The following is a 19,063-nucleotide window of genomic DNA, read 5'->3' as shown; positions in this document are numbered from 1 at the left end:
GTTTTTATGTGTTTTAGTAACGATTACTTCACATATTGTGCACTCAGCCGTGGTTGTTCGTTAGTCCCTTGTGCTCCGCGCGAAGCAGGCAGCTCTGCTGCCCCTTCCCCCGGGATCGAATGCCTTAAGTCGGCTACTGGTGCTCTCTCTTCTGCTAGCTTCGGTTGAAGTGCAAAATAAAAATGTTGTTATTTATTATAAAAAAATATATTAAAATAATGGTAACTGTTTGTTTACTGTTTTGTGTGATAAGAAATTGTTTTCTCTTTTGTATTTTCTGTCTTTTTCCACAGAAATGCCGACGCGGCTGCTGGGCTCAGCTGTCCTGCGCTGAACAGAGACGTGCACACTGAGTCAATTTGCTTGCAGCTTTTCCCACAGTGTCTCTGTACCACATTAAGATCTGCTTGCAGAGTTAGTGTGAAGACTGTTAGGGCTCTAGCAGTAGGCTTTCCCTGGGTTTTGAGCTGTTGGTTAGTCAAAAAGCATTATAGGTGGGCATCCCTATATCACTCCTGTGGTAACTGTAGGTCCAAGACCTGCTTCCGTTCCCGCCGGTACTTTGTACAACGAACAAGATTACCTTTCCGATTCACCAGCAGTTGCTGGGCTCAGCTTCGGGTCCGATTGCTTGCAGTCCTTCCCGCAGTGTTTCATTGCCACTCTGGTCTCTGCTTGCAGTGCCATTGCGAAGGCTGTCACTGCCGACAGCAGGCTTCCTCCAGTCTTATCGCTGTGTTGTGTTAAGCCAGAAGCTATACAGGTGGGCATCTCTGTATACTGCTTCTTCGGTAACTGTAGAGCACTGATCTACTACCATTCTTGGTGAACGCGGTTACTGCAAAGGTAGTGGACCGTGCTCTGCACCGTACCATACTGTGTGCACCGTACACCACACTGTACCAGGGGTACCGTGTGCTATATACTGACTGTATATACCATACATTGGGTATTATACTATATCATTAGCAGTATACCGTACCGTTTGTACCGTACTGTGTATACTGTGCATTGTCCACCACACTGTACTACACATTGCACACCATGCACTGTCTCTGTGCACTGTACTATACTGCTGCATTATACTGTGCTTTGTGCACTATAGACACGTTCTGTGTACCGTACATTGTACTATAGTAAACGGTGCAGGTGTTAAGCATTTGATACAAGACAGTACCATCATTGATCTAGTCAGCACTGGTTAGAGTCAAATCACTGTTGTCGCACTCCCAGCCGTAATTGCTGCTTGCGTTGTTCTACAGTCTCTTTTAGGTACTAGTAATAGATGCTGTACTGTTATAGCAATTACAATTAAAAGTTGTTTGCTTTGTGTTTTATATCTCAAAAGACTTAGATCTTTATCATCCAAAAACCAAAGTCACATGATCAAAAGACCGCAGTGAGGGGTACAGATAGATTTTCATTGAGGAGTTCCCACAAAACTGAAAATAAGTAGTCAACATCTAAAATGATCTTAATAGCGGAAACAGATTGACAATTGCACAAGGTTTCTTAATAAAGTAGGAAACCATTACTGAGCGACTGTAATGAATTAAGACGCACAATGCGGACATATGCGACCACTACCAACAGCACATGAAAGAAGTAACAAAGCCATGTGTACAAAGACATTCCCATTGCTTCAGTTGCTGCATTCTCAGTCACCTCAGCTTGCAAACACAAACCTGGGATCTCGAGTTCATTTCTCAGGACCTCTGGTTTAAAGTTGCTCATCCATGGGGAGTACTCCTTCAGGTTGCCAGGCTCCTTCTCTTTTTTCTGTTCTTCAGATATCGATCCCCAGAGCGAATCAGAAGCTTTCCTAAAGGCATCATGCTTCATATCAAACAGCTTTGCACCTCCCTTTCCAAACGTTTTATCAAATTCTTTGCTGAAATGCTGTAGGAAAAACAAACAGGTCAGTGCCATTCATCCATTGCAACGGCTGTAAATGAAAAAAGTCAGAGCTAGAAGTAAATTGAAAAAATAGATCACCATGACTTGTAGCTACTGTATGCATATGTAAAAAAGTCTTCAAATTCTACCAGATTCCTGTACTCTCAAAAGCTTGCCTTGATTTATTTCATGATAAAGCTTCAACTGTGTAAGTTTCTCTACAGCTAATATAACTTAGTATGATATATGGATTATGATACACCCAATAAAAGTGTTAACAGTGCTAAAATTCATCACAATTTGACATGGTGTTCAAGGTAAATGAAAAAATCTAAGTGTGGCATACATACAGGGAGTGGGACCAGCAGACAAGCTGTCTCCACGTACCTCAAGAACATGCTACACTCAATAACTCGTGTTCAAGAAGGTCCTTAACAGGTTTCATCACAAATAGACAAGCAGCTCTTTAGATATGTGTTGAAATCTAAAGACATTTAGCAATATTACCCCACAGGGTATAATAAAAATAAAAAATGATAAAAAATTCTATCCCTAGTTACTTGTCCTGGAGACAGTGTGAGTTTCCCTTCCCAGTCAAATAGTTGAGGTAAAAATAGTCAAATAGATCAGCAAACTGCCACTTTTAAATAAAAAGTAAATAAATGTATTTGATAATGTTGTGGGCGCTATTACTGTTTATAATAATACTCTAATAATGTTCTGAAAATACACATTTCACAACTTACTTCACAGTAACACCAGACATGGGAGATGACTATTCAACGCTACCCCTACAACTAACACCAGATAACTGGATGTATATGGTACAGTAATGTAAAACAGATGTTTACAGCGATTCTACCTAAAGTTCAGCTATTCTTATGTTTAAATGCATTAAAACTATGCAGAACCTGAGCAAACTTCTTGCGGAAAGCCCCTATTCCTTGACATCTTGGATTTCCCAGGGCTGAATACATTTCTTCATACATATTCTTCAGCAGTTTCTTATCCGTCTTTGGCTTTTCCAGTTCCTTCTTCACATCCTCCATCCAGTCCTGCCAGCAGAGAAAAAAAAGTTTTATTACCAGGCATATTGCATTATTAGGAATATACTTCTCAACAAGTCAGTACTACCTTGAAGAGCATTTCAGGGTTGGTGAGCTGCTGCAAGGCATCAATAAAGTTTTTAACAACACCCCCCTTATCTAGCTGGGACTTCAACCTATGAAATAAAGATGAAGAAAGAGACATTAACATATAGGCAAAACGTTTACACATGAGTTATGAAGGACCATTTTAATATATTAAGAAAAAGAAAAAAACAGTTGATGTAAACTTTTGAATGACGTGATATTCCTTGGAGTAAGATAACCATGAATAAACCAAGCATAAAACGTACACAACTGCAGGAACAACTACACATAAATGGGAATTAAAAAAGGTTCCTTAAAATTAGGGGCGCACCGATAATCGGTAGCCTATCAGCATGGCACCAATATAAGGGAAAAAAAAAAAAAAACAACACACAAAATCGGCCAGCACAGAATTGAATGTTTGGTCTGGCGCGCTTACTAATGATGCAAGAAGACCGAGTCGTTTACCTTGCAGTGCTGTGTAACGTGCGATCAACCTGCAGTAAACACGTCTCAAAAAAGCGGTGTTTGGACTTTTTTTTAAATATCTGAAGACAATAGGATAGCTGAGTTGTGTGCAGCAGAACAGACGATGCTACTGTAATAATGGAGGTTTTATTTATTTTCTCAATCAGAACACAGCATAGTATACACAAAACAAAAGTATAGGCAAGGAGCATATCTTTTACTGCTGCTGCTCTCTCTCGCTGTTCCTGTGTGTCTCTTTTTGTCACATCCAGTTTGTTCTAACTTTACTGTCAGTTCACTGGTCGCTCTATAGCAAACACAATAGTCCAAAACAAAACTTAAAAAGGTGCAGTACTCCAATTCCGAATTGATAATTTATTTTTATTTTTGTTTACGACTAAGTCGCCCTGGATAAGGGCGTCTGCTAAGAAATAAATAATAATAAAAAATATGTAAATGTTTCTTACACTACATTAAATCTAACAATGAACTGTGAGTAGAATTCCGATGCTTTTTTTTAGGTTGAATCGTAAATAACATTAAAGGTTTAAATTATTATTATTATTATTATTATTATTATTATTATTATTATTATTATTATTATTATTATTATACAATGTACTTCAAAATTACCTTTTGTAATTTTTGTTTATCTTGCTATATCTTCATTGGCTGTGGTTGTATTTGGCGGCATTTTGAAGCAGAAATTGATTATTGTGCCGTCTTTTGTTAAGTAACAAATTCAAGTTTGACTGAATTTTGTAACCGGAAACGTCACATTTTTTATTTTTTAATTTATTAAGTTGTGCTGCATTTTTAAGCAGTGTATGCTTAAAAAAAACATTTCAACACAAGAAACCCACTCTTACAATGTTAGCTCTCTTCGTATCATGACTCTTGTTACCTTGCGACAAACTCTTTGTTTCTATGGCCAGTGGCTGAATCTTCAAAGACATAGTTTTCACTGCTGATCATGAACGGGTAAAGGATAGCCTGTGGATAGTACTCTGCAATCTCCTTGATGACGTGCTGCACAGCCACGGCCTCCTCCTTATCAAGCAAGGCCATCATCTGACTGATCCAGCCAATCAGCTGCCAGCAGGGGACTGAGGAAACCTATAAATAGCACAGTGGCTTCATTAAATACTGCTTCAAGGTTAAAGTATGGTTAAATGCTAATATAAAGCAGGTGGGATTAGAGAAGTTTAACATTTATTGAAGAATGTACCAGACCTCTTTTGCCATAAGGTCTAGAGTCTCTGCTGGATACAGCTCTATGATCTGCAGCAACCTGGGAAATTTCAGCCTGGCCTCTTTGGAATTCAGCTTCAAGGCTTTCAGCATTGTGTCCACCACAACAGCTGGGAATGTTGGAAGTTCAGAAAATGTGGAAACTGGAAAAGGAATAATTACAGATTTTTAAATCACATTATATTTATTTTGTTCTCATAGGAAAAAAAAATCTTTCTGTAAAAAAACCTATTACACTTTTTTTTATTTTTTTTACTATGAATTTAAAATAAATATTTCAACAGCTCCCATGTAAATAAAAGTGTGTACAGCACATCTATTACAAGCTCCTGCTGCAAACCACAGGTTAGGAACCAAGTTTTGAGACTGACCTTTAGCACTCTCCTCCTCCTCTCGCAGTCGTTTGTCACAGAAGTTCACCAGTGTCATGTAGGCCTCGATGGCTCCAGGGATATCGACGTGCTCTGTAGAGCGGGACTGCAACTCCTCTTCTGCCTTCTTCACAGCATTCTGCAGGTGCTGAAGGGCTTTCCTGTGCAGACCCACCACTACCTACAAGAGTTCAGAGAGTGCACTGCAATGAGCACTAGAAGAGATTGCATCATCAATACAAAAGCAATGTAATAAGGCAGTGGAACCACAGAAACCATCATAATTCATACCTGCTCAAGATTATCAGATGTGGTTCCCAAGAGATCCAGAACTTTCCCAGCTTTGTCCTCCCCAATGTGTTCCAATGCCAAGCCATCTCTGGTCAGAGCGTTAGCCATGATGTGGTAAGTGGTGCCTAACAGGATGTTCTGGTCCCTGACAATGCGAGTAGTTGCCTTTGTATAGTCTATTTTTCTTTCCTCTGTGACAGAAAGAAGTTAAATATGTTCCTTAAAATAAGTTAGCTTACAATACATTTTTCACACTGTGATCCACCGTTTTCTCACACAGAATGTACAGCATTATTTCTTAGCAGACTCCCTTATCCAGGGCGACTTACAATTGTTACAACATATCACATTATACATTATTTCACATTATACAGATATCACATTATTTTTACATACAATTACCCATTTATACAGTTGGGTTTTTACTGGAGCAATCTAGGTAAAGTACCTTGCTCAAGGGTACAACAGCAGCGTCCCCCACTGGGGATTGAACCCACAACCCTCAGGTCAAGAGTCCAGAGCCCTAACCACTACGCCACACTGCTGGCCATGAGCATTTACAGCAAGTAGTTGTAATTAGCAAATATGGGAGGGTCCCACGCAAAACTAGTTATTTATGCTGCAGCGCTGGATACGATAAAAAGTTATAGTCTGAAAGCTTTAATACCATATCCCCAAGCGTCAGCATGCACTGTAGAAAAATCCCCAGGTAAAACCAGTAGGTTAAAAAGACCTGCACAGTACCTAAGAGCGGGATGGTTTTCAACACAGTCAGGATCTGCTCGGAGCTGCTCTGGGTGTGGCTGCGGGTGTGACTGAAGCGACTGAAGGAATGTACCCAGCGGACCAGCCAGTCCTCCTGGTTCTTTGACTCCCTGTGCAGCTCCTTCAGCAACTTGGTGGCCACTGAAAAATTATTCTGCAACAGAGAAACCCTTCCTTTAATGCTTTATTGATATTTGTATTGAGCACATTTAATGTGCATCGGCAGTTCTTGGTGTTTAGACTTTGCCTAAATTTGAGTTGCATCTCCAGACCAGTAACTCAGCAGCACAACTTTCTTCTTCCACCATGCTGCACTTGTGTTGATGCACATCTTTATGACATCCTTTTGCTGCAGTAGCATTCTGGAACAGTTGCACTATTCAGATTATTTTATAAATGTTATTATTTGTTAGAATTAAACAAATGTAGAATATTTAGGTTGCTATTTGATGTGTTATTGTATTCAGAATACAGCAAAAATGACGGTACTCTACTGAGTACTGTGCAGCTAATGTGGTACTGTAGCTTTAATTGGATGACCGATACGCACTGGGACGTTGCTGCTCACTGCTTAAGTTAGGTGGTGTCTTCGGATCTTTTCAGATCAGGTTCGGGTTAAATTAATTTTCTGCATCGCAATGGGGTCATTCGCAGGACAACCCGACCCCGAACACGAAAAGATTTCGGGGTTCTGAAATGTAAATTAACCCCAACCTGATGTGATCGAACCGATCTAGATGGAGGCGTATTTCATGTTGAGGTTCTAACATATATACTTTTTAGCAATGCACTTAAGACTTAATTTAACAGGTAACAGAGAATAAAGACCAAAATATAAATATTAATACTTGTTGCATTTGTGTGTTTACCTGTTTTCTTGCACTATCAGCCATCATCAGTTTCATACTGAACTTGCAACCTCTTATCATGGAGCCAACATCTTCTGGTTCATCCACTTCAATTTTCACACCTGTGTCCTCACCTCCATCCACCTCCATACTGTTATCTGCTTCTGAATTGGTGAGCTTCCCTGCAATCTTATCCAAGAAGAAACACCTGTAATACAGAAGTTTCAAAGAGACCTGTCTCCAAAGATGAATGTGACCAGAGCCAGAAATAAATCAGTAAAAGTAATTACTGTATCAAAAAGGAAACGTTTCAGTAAAGCCGCTCCGCGTGGACTGCAGGATGCGCCCTATAGCCTGGGGATCGCTGGTTCGAGTCCAAGTTATGCCATCGCCAATCGTGGCTGGGAGTTCCCAGGGGTCAACGCACAAAAAGAACAACACAGTCTAATCACTACGTTCATGTGGATACACCTTTCTGTGATAGATATACAGTATACAAAACAAACAAAATCTGTATTTTAGATACCCACAACAGTTTTTCTAAAATATAATACTGTATATCAATAACTCTTATGCAAATCATGGATTGGAAATAAAAAAAATAAAATAAAATGGCAGTGTTACCGAGTTGTGATGATGTCATCCCAAACATTCATGGGGTCCATTTTAGCATCAGGGTAACGGTCAGTCCAAATTCTGATCAGACTCTTAAGTGATGTCTGTGAAACTACATTAAAGAAGAAGAAGAAGAAGAAGAATTTGTAGTATTGTACTGTGATGTGGGTTTCTGTACACATAATGTGATATGTTTTTGTTAAGAATGAGTATATGACACAAAATATAAAAATATAGCTTTTGAGTAAAAATCTCTTACCATCTTTTGTCATGAAGTTGAGGAAGTCCTGTATCTCTGTTAAAGCTTGGACAGATTGCAGTTTGGTGAGACGACTCCCAGGCAACAATGTGTCAATACTGGAATAGTTCTAATGAAATGAACACACATATTTATAACACTGCATGTGCACAGTCTTTCTGGTCAGTATTCATTAACGATCCAATATCAGTTTTTTGTTTTTAATTTAGTTGTCACCAATGGTTTTTACCCTGGTTTTCTCCCCAATTATTATTATTTTTTTTATTCCGGTTCACCGCTGCAACCCCCGGGGGCTCAGGAAATGGAGGCTGAAACACATGTCCTCCGAAACACGTTCCTGCCAATCCGTTATTTTTCACACTGCGGATCCACAGCGAAGCCACCAGACCTATAGTGCCGGAGGACAACACAGGTCTGAAAGGGCGCCTTCGGGCCTGCAGTGGAGCCAATCAACCACAGGGGTCGCTGGTGCGCGGTGAACCATGGATTCCCCTTGCTGACCTAATCCCCTCCCTACCTGGGCGACGCTCGGCCAACTGTGCGCCGCCTACTAGGAACCCCCAGTCACGGTCGGCAATGACATAACCTGGATTCGAACCTGCCATCTCCAGGCTATAGGGCACATCATGCACTCCATGCGGAGCGCCTTTACTGCATGCGCCACTTGGGAGCCCCCCAACATCATAGTTTAAACTAGTCCAGATAAGGATTGGCACACAACACAAGGTGCCAAGTAGTGGCCGGTGCTCGTTCAGATTTGGGAAGCGAGTCAATCTGGGTCTGTTTCTCTCTGCCATACGATACAGATGAGGAATGTCACTTGAACATGTCTCACGTTTTCCAACGACTTTCTGAGGTGTGCATTGTGTTACTATCTGACCGGCAAGAATGAAGATTTAAAAATACCCAATCACCATTGTAAATTTAAAAGAAAAAACAATTACCTGCATGAACACCTGCATGCAGTTATTGACATAGTACTTGGCTCTATCAAAGTCACCCTGCAGGATGTAGAGTAGACTGAGCTCCTGGCTGTAACTTGTCTCAATGATGCTTTTCCTCTCCTCCACCTTCATTGCATTGTCCACAAAGGTCAGCAGAGACTGGTCCGGCTCCCCCAGCTGCAGTAACTTCACCGAGCTGCGCATCACATACGGCAAGTAGGCTTCCTAAAAGAGCAGCAACAAAACCCACAACTAATCAGCACACTTATGAGGTCACGGAACCAAAATGTGTAAATTGCAGTTGTTATCAGTTAGGGATAGTTTTGAGAATAAGCGTTTGCTTATCATCAAGTCACACATCTTCGACGTGTTTACTATAAACTTATTTTATTGTATGCCATTCATTTTACCTGATGCCCATTTCATTGCTGTCTTAAATAGCTGTTGATTGTACACTATGCTAGATAATATGGAATAAACAGTTGTACTCTGTTATTCATCATGTCTTAATTTCGAGTTTCTTAAAAATAGTAAAAAAAAAAAAAAAAAAAAAAAAAAGAGCCAACACTTCTATCAAGGTTTACAGTATCTAGTGCAAGGCACAATCTTTTTGTGAACCTTGATTGATTCTGTAGCCAGAAGTCCAAATTAATAAATATTTGCAGCCCACAATTTTTGCCACAGCCCAACAATGTAGGCAATATTTACAAAAATCATAAAATATATTTTCTTAAATTCCTATAAATGACCTGGTAGAAAGGATCACCCCATATCTTCTCCAGGTCAGCTGGACTGCTATCATCAATGTTGACTGTTGAGCAGTATTGCAATGACTTCCACTCAGTGAGGTGACTGTATGACTCCAAAGCTGCTATCTCCCACAGGTCCTTCTCTGCCTCAGCAGGCTCGCCATCTGTCCACTCTTCTGTATTCAGAGCCTAGCAAAGACATTTCCACTGCAACTGTTAGACAAACACACCTCTCCATGAAAAAGACATTTCAATTAGGACCTAAAATAGCTTATTTAAATGACAGTGGATATATAATATGATGATGGTTTTATTTATCTTCTTTCATGATTCTGTTTACCTCATTGTATAACTTTACAGCTTCAGCGTAGTCGCTTTTGGCTTCAGCCTGCAGTGCCATGCTGGTGATTGACTTGGCTCCAATCTTGCCGCTGAAGATGCCACGAAGGACATCATAATCTCCTAGAGATCTGTACAACCTGCAAAATTCAAGTTTATAACACAATGCTTTATTAGAACAATAAGTTTTTTTGAATATTTCTTTCTTGCTTTGGTCAAGTTTAACATTTGTGCAAATATATATTTATTTCCTGACATGTATCCTAAGGCACAAATCCATGTCCGTGTCTACCAGACATCACATATGCAAAACACGTATAACAATGTGGCTTGCCTTGCACCAATTTACCAGAATTTGAGCTCTGTTTAATGTTTGGGAGCAATATATTTATAAAGAGAACTTAGAATATTCGAATACTTGCATTTTCCAAACATGAAAATACCATATTTTGTCCCAGCACTAATATATAAAGCTCACAAAAGCCCTGAATCAAATCACAAATGCTTTTGATTAAAAACAAAACATCACATTCCTGCATAACTGCATGTTTCTGTATTTATTTCTTACCTGTTTTTTCTACCCAATATGAAATGCCTAATTCGAATCTTGCCTAAACATTGCAATGCATTTACCAATCAGGAGACTGAAGATAAGCAACAGATGTTACCAAACTACTGAAGCCTGGAGGTGTAGCCAAGCCTTGATAGCCTCTCCATGGACTTGTCAGGTGCTTGACCAATAGGGGTCACTATAGTGGTGAGGTGAACGAACCACAGCTGATTTTCATACGACTCCTCCTGCCCTTCAAGGTGTGTCACTGGTGGGGCTTCATATATGCATGCTTTGAAATAACTCACTTGGCGAGGTGGATCCAACGAGCAGTATCGGGAGGCAGTTCTCTCCTTCCTCTGGCTCTCTTCGCAGGCGGCTCTTCAGGGACAAGCCCCTTAATTAAACTCTCCTCCAGCAGCAAGATTCCCATTGGCTGCTGTAGGCTGGCCAAGCAGCTCGAACTCACACTGCTAGGCTCTATATTCAGCAGCTCTTTGTGTCGGTAACTCATGTCCTATATAAAGAACACAGACCTCAAACTCAAAATTGGTGAACTGGCATTCAGCATGTGTTACTTAAAATCTGTTTGGTTTCCAGCAAAGACACTGTGGTACTTCATTACCAGAAAACACACTGTGGTACTTCATTACCAGAAAACACACTGTGGTACTTCATTACCAGAAAACACACTGTGGTACTTCATTACCAGAAAACACACTGTGGTACTTCATTACCAGAAAATACACTGTGGTACTTTATTACCAGCACACTGTTTTACTTGTCTAACGTTAAACCACAGGGGTGCACCTCATGCTTAATCTTGATATGTTATGGATTTGATAGAAGAACACATATTTTAAACCTACCGACTGATTCAAACTTTAGGAACATGATTTTAATACTAAAGAAGAAATATCAATGATTACAATGATTAATACATGATCAAGACATGATTAAGACAATCAATAACAAAGCAATTTACATTAATATTATTTAAATACGTGTATTAGGCTTTTAAACCTTCTGTAATGTTTAGCCTTACCTGAACACAGGTGACAAAGGGAGGGAAATACACTGTAGTTTTACTTAGGAAGTTATTCATGTCTCCTAAAATTTCTTCAGTGATTCGCTTCTTTTCTGATTGGCTTTTAGATTTTTCCATTTCAATCAGAATTCCAGAAAAGAGGGAACTAAAAAGCTGCTTTGCAAGGGTAGGGTCTCTCTGTAAAACAAAAAATGTTTAAAAAAAGCTTGCAAGGGACCACAAAGAGCAAGAATGCCCAATTCCAGTCCTGGATGCAGGGCCGGATTAACACAGGGTCCTTAGGGGCTGCAGCCCAGAGCCTCAGATTCTGAGGGGCCCCAAAATTATATATATATATAATACAATATCTAAAATATGAATAAGTAGCATATTGTGTGTGTTTCGGGTTGTGTATGTTTCCATGTAGTTTTCTTTTAGACTGAGAATTTCTCGTTCCAAATGCAAATAAACTAATTCATATTAAAATACGAGAGGCTATGTTTGTGCCTGAGTTCCAATTTGACCTTGCTTGACTTACTGATATCGTACAGCTTTCTTAAACAGGGTTTCCATTAAGTTTTTAGGTTGTCTTAAACACAGCCTGCCTCAATTGGACCCCCCACCCCCTCAAAAAAAAAACAAAAAAAAAACAGAGCTGTACAAAGCTGTAGCGTTACACAAATAATAATAAAAAACAACAACAACAACATTACATATAAAGCGCTGTGTACTATCTTTGTATTATTTGCTGAACATTTTTTGACTGCATATATATTTACTACAAAGCTATTATACACGTACATATTTGTAAGACATAAGGACAACGCATTTCCAGATAACTTGCTTTTACGACAAGAGTCTGCAGTTTGCACTTCCCATTTTGTATTTGAAACTGCCCGTGACTAATGCTGTGGCCAACGCTCATTTTCAAAACTGGCACTAACTCAAACATCCAATCAGGTAGCTGGCCTCACAGCCACTAAAAAGATGATTGCTCTTGGCTGGCAGCCTCTGCGCTCCCTTTCATGGCACCACTGGACCCTCTCTCTTCTTGACATCATTTATTTGGAACTTTCTATCGCCCGGGTCCATGAAGCCAGGAAGGGGACTGTGCAGGCCTGGAAGCTGCAGATTCCATCAGATCTGTAATTAATCTGTACCCAGCTACTACTGACTGAACTAGGTCCCCGAGGTCCTTTATGGGGTGATTTGGGAGGGAGGGATAAAAATCTTTTGTTTGTTCTCCAAATAAAAGATTTTATCAAAAAAAAAAAATCCGGCCCTGCCTGGATGGCCAAATTTAAAAGGTAAAATAAAATAATTAAACTACATTAGGGCTTGGGTGGAAGTTTATTGGCTCATTTATATAATAGGGTTGGGACAAAGACTTGTAGTGAAAGGGCCAACTCCACCCACCCCTGATCTAGGTAATGGGAATTTTCAGAACGGTCACTATTAACTATAGGTAAGTCTACGATTTTGTCACAGAGGTCACGGAAATTGTGAAAAACGTGAATTTGAAAAGAAGTCAGTGAAATCTTGGAAATTAATGTATAAAACACTTTTGATTAGGCCCTTCCTTTAAAAATTGCAGTAGGTCATGCACTGAAAATACACATCTGCAAGTATCTGTAAATTGTTTGGTTCTGTACACGCAGCATTTACGTGTAGCTATGTAGGTCAGTGAATGAGATAGCTGAGCGAGCAAGCATGTAAATGGGTGACAGCTAAAATGCAAAAATTGTGAGTGAGCTGTTTTCTGTAAAGACAGAAGAACAAATGCATCGGAGAACAGAAGTTTACCAAATCACAGAGGCTTTCTTTACAACATGCTGTTTGTTTCAGAATCGTGGAAAACGCTATTAAAGCCTGGTTCATACAGTATTTATGTTGCAGATGAAGCTTGTGTATGTTGATGTAGCTAAAATTAACTTTCCGTGAATTCTTGAACCTCGCCTGTGAAATGTACAAAAAATGACTGTGCCAAAATTGTAGCCTTAACTATATATCCTTCTATACAGGTGTTTGGTGGTACTGCAGTACCATTTATCAAAGTCTTTACTTTTGTAATGAAAAATGGGTCCAGGGCTAGTGACAGAGTTAAACAAACAAGACAGTGAATACAGACCTGTGCTAAAGCCTGCAGAGGGGCAATCAGGCTGCTGTGTTGGATCTGGATGTCAGGCAAGTCTCCCTGTCTGTAGCTCCTGTACAGAGTCACCTGCGCCTCCCGCTTCAGCTTCTGCTCAGCTACATTCTCCTGCAACAGCCAGCAGGGGGCACTTCATTGAAACCAAACAAATACATGCAAGCCTCGCAACCTAAATACTGCTGCACTGCTGATTGTGAAAAGGAGTACTGAACTTGGATTTTTCTTTTCTTTTTTTAATGTCCTTAAACAATATTCACAATTATTTGTTTTACATGACTTGTATTATAAGTTAGTAAGTTACATGGGGGATGTTTGCTGCTGAATAAGATATGTCATCTGGGTCAGTTTAGGTCAGACGATCACAATTCAAAGCAGAGTGATTGGATGATTTATTTCATGCGACTTAAAAATCCAAATCTCTGCTTCCCCTTCAATGTTGTACCTTTGCTTGTTTCTGTTCCCGGACTCCCTTCTTTGCGTAGATCAGACTGACTTTCTCCTGGTCCTTCAGGAATCTTCTCCTCAGCCTCAGGATGTCAGCTCGCTGGTCTTTCACTGTCACCAAAACAAATCAATAATATTCCACACAACGTTTGGTTTATATTTCAGTAGCCTAATTTCCTGTAGATCTTTAAATAGTCATAGACGTTTTTGTCACTCGTGTCCTTTTCACTATTTGGCTGGCTATTCACAGCTTTCTGTACCTTTAGTCCGGCTGTCCACCTCATCTCCGGGAAGGCCGAGTCGCTTCTTGCCAAAGTCGGACCCCACCGGCTTCCTGGCTGCCTGCTGTGACTTATCACCTCGCTTGCCGAAAACCAGCAAGGAAGAAGAGACAGAATCAGCGGAGGAGGGCAGGGAGTACTCTGACAGGGTGTCGATACTGCCCCCTGTCAGCCAGTTGAAGGAACTGCGTCGGCCTATAAGAGAAAGATCATTGGTTCCTGCCTGTTAGGGTTCATGTTAAAAAAATTCAAAAAAAATCTATGATATGTGTTTGACCTTATCTTTAGGGCTTCTGATTTTCGGTTTTATGATGATGTCGGACAGGGTGCAACATTGGACCGGATAGGAATAATTGCAATGTCGGAACAGGTCCGACATAGGACCGCAAAGGGTTAAAATGTCAATTACTCTTCCGTTGTAAATCATACATGTATGTCCGTTTTGACTTTTCCTAAATATATAAATGTGACCATAACGATTTTGTTGTAGAAGACAGCAAAAAAGAAGGAAGGTACAAGTACTGTTGAGTTACTATACATATTTTTGCCAGAAACAAAATAAATAAATAAATAATTTCGGAAAGTAGCTGAAAACAATAAATGGAAAAAAATGGAAAAATAAATAAATTCAGGTGACCTACATAAAACTAAAAGCTAAAAATAAAACAAAAAATGAAATAAATAAAAACACAGAAAAACAGCAGCCCTATTTATGTTCTATGTTTACTGATACTTTGGAAGGGCTCCTGGTAGAAACCCTCACACCTTGTCCCACACTTTTTCTTGTTTGTTTGTTATCAGGTTTGTAAGCAGAGCATGTTTTGTTCACCTGCAGCCTGTGTCTGTGTGAACTCAAGTTGTGCCTGTGTGGCCCTAACTTGACCACCTATCGTCCCTTGAGGTGAATCCTGTGTGTGGTACTGGGTCCCACCCTGCGTGACTTGAGTCTCAACAAACATGGGGGTGAGAACTGTGCTTCTGTGACGCCAGTTGGAATCAATGATATAGTCCTGTTGGTAAAGAAATGAATACCCTGTTTCACAGTCCTATACAGTGTTAAATATATTACAATTACAAAGCATTACAATTGCAATTTGTTTAAGTTCAGCACAAAACAAAAAACTGTTTTTACACACAGCTAATTTGTTTATACATTATTTCTGCCAATTCAGAATTTTATCATGTTGCTATCTAGCACAGTAGGTTCATTTTGAATAAATAAAACCGTCTATATAGAAGTAAAAGGCTTAAGGACTTGAAAGGACACATGTTTAAGTGTGGCGGGGTACACCACGCCCCTCTGTGTATTTTGTATTTGTTGTGTTATTATTATTTAAATGTATGTATTTCTACACTTATTTTAGGTCAGCAGGGAAGGGTTAATTGCCTCCCCTACCAAATAACGTCACGTGTAGAATGTCCCGGAGCACGACTGAATGATTAACAAGCAATCGAGCTCAGGCACAGCTGCATAAAAAAAAAAAAAAAAAAGAAGAGGTAAGAATCTCGTATCCAGGGAGAAAGAACGGGAGAGAGATGTGATTGAAAAAGAGATAAACAATTGCTACTCATATTGGATTTGGGACCAGCATGATGCTTGTTTGTTCAGTGTTTGTTTTGTTTACTGTCTGTCTTTTTATGCCACAAAGTGTTTGGTTTAAATCTATTTTATAAATAAAAGCACATCAATGCGCATGTCTGTGATGTCACCACCAAGCCATCCATGTGACAGTAAGGTACACCAACTCCGATGAGTGGCACAGTCGCTCAGTATTTCAGCTAGTTTAGTAATATTACAAACAATGTATTTCAAGACATGGGCCGTTTTCATGTATTCAGTATTTAAAACCGTACGTCCGCTAGCACTAACCTGAAACTTGCAGTCGGAAAGTGGGTACTCAAACATGTCCCGTGTATAGTCTGGGCTTCGGCTGGTCATTTCCAGTAGCAGGTTGGTAGCCAGGCTGAGGTAGTGAGCCTCGATCTTACTCGAGTACAGCGATCGAAGGACCACCAGCATTCTTTCAAGGGTGCTTGTCGGGAGACGGCTCTCGTGGCTCCAGAAATTCCGGACATAAAGTCTGCAAAATGTAAGGTTAGATCATTTTGTTAAATACCAATTTTGTTGCCGACAACATACCACATCTTGTTGGAGACAAATCTATCCACTTGATTCAACAAAGAAGTTTTAAAATTGGTAATATTTTTGTTAAAAACTGGTTCATCAAATCTGCCCACGTTAAAATAAAGCGTAATACCGGTTGTTAATTTTCTAGAAATGACAGTAAAAAACAGGAGATTTAAATCATGAGCTCATTAAACAAAGACGGAACAGGTAAAACAGTTTTAAATGCGTGTTTGGTTTTATAGGGAAATGGTCTCCCAGATGGATTAATCACTTTAGCAAACGTTAATTGAAATTTTAAAGTCATATACCTTTAAAATCAATCGGTTAAACAACAGCGAAGAATACACTTACTGAAACTGCTATTTTAGGTATTTTTATATTATTTTAAATTGAACTTTTTCATTTTACTGAAGATTTTAGGGCACAGTATTACTGTTCCACAGCACATCATACAGGACTTATAAGATGTGATTGATTTGTCCATTCCCATGCTCTCTGAATTTCCTGATAAAACAGTTTAGTAAGAGCAAAATAGTTCAGGTTTTATAATGTTGCTGGAATAAATAATGTGGATAATCCATATTTTTGGCACACTGGCAGACTGAGCGGACTGCTAATGCAAGCTCTTATGTCAGTGTGGCCACAACAAAGTGAGGGGACGTACTGAAGGCCTTGGTTTTCGTCAGTCAGCCCTTGAAGCAGCGTCTCCTTGGCCAGGTTGAACACTTCTGTAGAGACACTGTCCGACTGGCTCTCTGGGTCCCTAGAAGTAAAAATAAAACAACTGACAAGTTGGACATAGAAGACACAATATTGCCCCTTATTTTAGCAAGTTTTTCAATTTTTTTGGGAAATTTGGACAACCACAAGCCCACTCTTTCTATTTTTTATTTACTTATTTTTTATAAATTTAGTTGTGGCCAATTGATCTTACCTTGTTTTTCTCCCAATTTGATATTTCCAATTGTATTTTTTTTTTTTTTTTTTTTTTAAAGCTCAGCTCACCGCTACCCCCCCTGCGCTGACTTGGTAGCAGTGAAGATGAACACATGCTGTCCTCCGAAGCGTGTGCCTTCAGCCGACCGTTTTTTTTTCCACTCTGCAGCGCTGCCATGCAGCCAACCCAGAGCTACAGCGTCGGGGGACAACGCAGCTCTGGGCAGCTTACAGGCAAGCCCACAGGCGCCCGGCCAGTCTACAGGGGTCGCTGGTGCGCGGTGAGCCGAGGACACCCTGGCTGACCTAAGCCCCCCCCCCCCCCCCCGGGCGGCGCTTGGCCAATTGTGTGCCACCCCCTGGGAACTCCTGTCCACAGGTCGGCAGTGGAATAGTCTGGACTTGAACCAGCGACCTCCAGGCTATAGGGCACATTCTGCACTCCACGTGGAAGGCTTTCACCTGATGCGCCACTCGGGAGCCCCGACTCTTAATTTTTTAATCTACAATATATTATATATATATATATATATATTTCTTTCATTTAAACACAATGAATGGTTCACCTGTAGTTGTCGTGAATCCACATGAGTATGTCATACATTCTCTCTCTGCACACTGGAGAGGGGTGTGTGGTGAAGGCTGTCACTGAAATGAGCAGCTCCTTCAGTTCAACTGGCTTCAGCTTAGCCAGTATCTTGTGCACAATATCCAAACACACCCTCTGCCTCATCTCATCCCTAAAGAAAATGTGACAGGATAATACACCGTTATACAGTATGCCACTGAAAATGCAAGGTGGAAATAAGCTATCGGCATCAGTAAACAATTCCTCCCTTCATGAAGCCAGATGAAGAAGAACAGCTTTAGATAATAAACTAAAAAGCTCAGATCAGGAGGGAAAACTACTGTAAAGTATAAAATGTGGATGGCCAGAAATAAATAACAAAGATTACCCTCGGATAACTAACAACCCTTCTCTTCTTTCCATACTCCTACAGCAGTCTGCAGTTTTGAATGGAGTTAACTTTCCTAGATTGAGGTGATCCATTCATTGCACTGACAGCATGCCCCCATTAACTGTATACCTGTGACTCATGATCTGGGCGAAATCCTTGCTCTTTAGCTGCAGGTAAATATCAGTCACCTCCTCAGCTCGGCTCATCAGAATCTCCATACAGTGTGTCTTCAGCACGCCATGCAGCTTGGGCAACAGGAACAACACAGCATTCAGAAACCTTTTAAAATTAAGAAACAATACAATGTGTCATATACTGTTACTGAACTAGGAGCAAATGAGCTTATTCTTGTAAACATTTCACAAAACATATTTAAATATGCATTTAAAATTGTGAATCTTGCACCAACTACTCAACACACCATAGTTGTGAAGGTGTCTTCAATACCTGACTGCATGTGTTGGATGATAACACCAGAAAATGTTTAACACTGGTTCTAAAATGCTGCGGATTAAGAAAACAGACCAGGAATGGCACTTTAATCCAAACCAAGAAGCTAACTTGGTGGAAAGCACAGCTGGCTAGTGATTCAGGCTTCAAGCTCATTCAATTATAGGTTTTATTCAGGCAAATGGTTTAAAGACCGTGGTTTGAATT

At 40.1% G+C, this 19,063-nt stretch overlaps 1 protein-coding gene across 1 annotated transcript in view; it reads right to left on the bottom strand.

Moving 5' to 3' along the window:
- prkdc (protein kinase, DNA-activated, catalytic subunit) overlaps window positions 1-19,063 on the bottom strand; it is a 66,325-nt gene that overhangs the window by 12,395 nt on the left and 34,867 nt on the right. The window contains exons 54-77 of the mRNA XM_034058436.3: window positions 18,536-18,685; window positions 18,014-18,187; window positions 17,176-17,274; window positions 16,254-16,464; window positions 15,213-15,393; window positions 14,363-14,578; window positions 14,101-14,213; window positions 13,635-13,766; window positions 11,525-11,704; window positions 10,788-10,996; window positions 9,931-10,069; window positions 9,591-9,779; window positions 8,842-9,066; window positions 7,898-8,006; window positions 7,648-7,750; window positions 7,045-7,231; window positions 6,155-6,329; window positions 5,411-5,601; window positions 5,120-5,300; window positions 4,731-4,891; window positions 4,402-4,613; window positions 3,031-3,118; window positions 2,808-2,951; window positions 1,686-1,899 (exon numbers count right to left, since the gene is read on the bottom strand). Coding sequence (XP_033914327.3) covers window positions 1,686-1,899; window positions 2,808-2,951; window positions 3,031-3,118; window positions 4,402-4,613; window positions 4,731-4,891; window positions 5,120-5,300; window positions 5,411-5,601; window positions 6,155-6,329; window positions 7,045-7,231; window positions 7,648-7,750; window positions 7,898-8,006; window positions 8,842-9,066; window positions 9,591-9,779; window positions 9,931-10,069; window positions 10,788-10,996; window positions 11,525-11,704; window positions 13,635-13,766; window positions 14,101-14,213; window positions 14,363-14,578; window positions 15,213-15,393; window positions 16,254-16,464; window positions 17,176-17,274; window positions 18,014-18,187; window positions 18,536-18,685 — 3,983 coding nt within the window. The remainder of the gene's footprint in view (window positions 1-1,685; window positions 1,900-2,807; window positions 2,952-3,030; window positions 3,119-4,401; window positions 4,614-4,730; window positions 4,892-5,119; window positions 5,301-5,410; window positions 5,602-6,154; window positions 6,330-7,044; window positions 7,232-7,647; window positions 7,751-7,897; window positions 8,007-8,841; window positions 9,067-9,590; window positions 9,780-9,930; window positions 10,070-10,787; window positions 10,997-11,524; window positions 11,705-13,634; window positions 13,767-14,100; window positions 14,214-14,362; window positions 14,579-15,212; window positions 15,394-16,253; window positions 16,465-17,175; window positions 17,275-18,013; window positions 18,188-18,535; window positions 18,686-19,063) is intronic.

The sequence above is a fragment of the Acipenser ruthenus genome, chromosome 3 (genome assembly GCF_902713425.1).
Source record: "Acipenser ruthenus chromosome 3, fAciRut3.2 maternal haplotype, whole genome shotgun sequence".
Lineage (NCBI taxonomy): Eukaryota > Metazoa > Chordata > Actinopteri > Acipenseriformes > Acipenseridae > Acipenser > Acipenser ruthenus.
The sequence above is the reverse complement of the archived record's forward strand: the minus strand, read 5'-3'. Positions and strand labels throughout refer to the sequence as shown.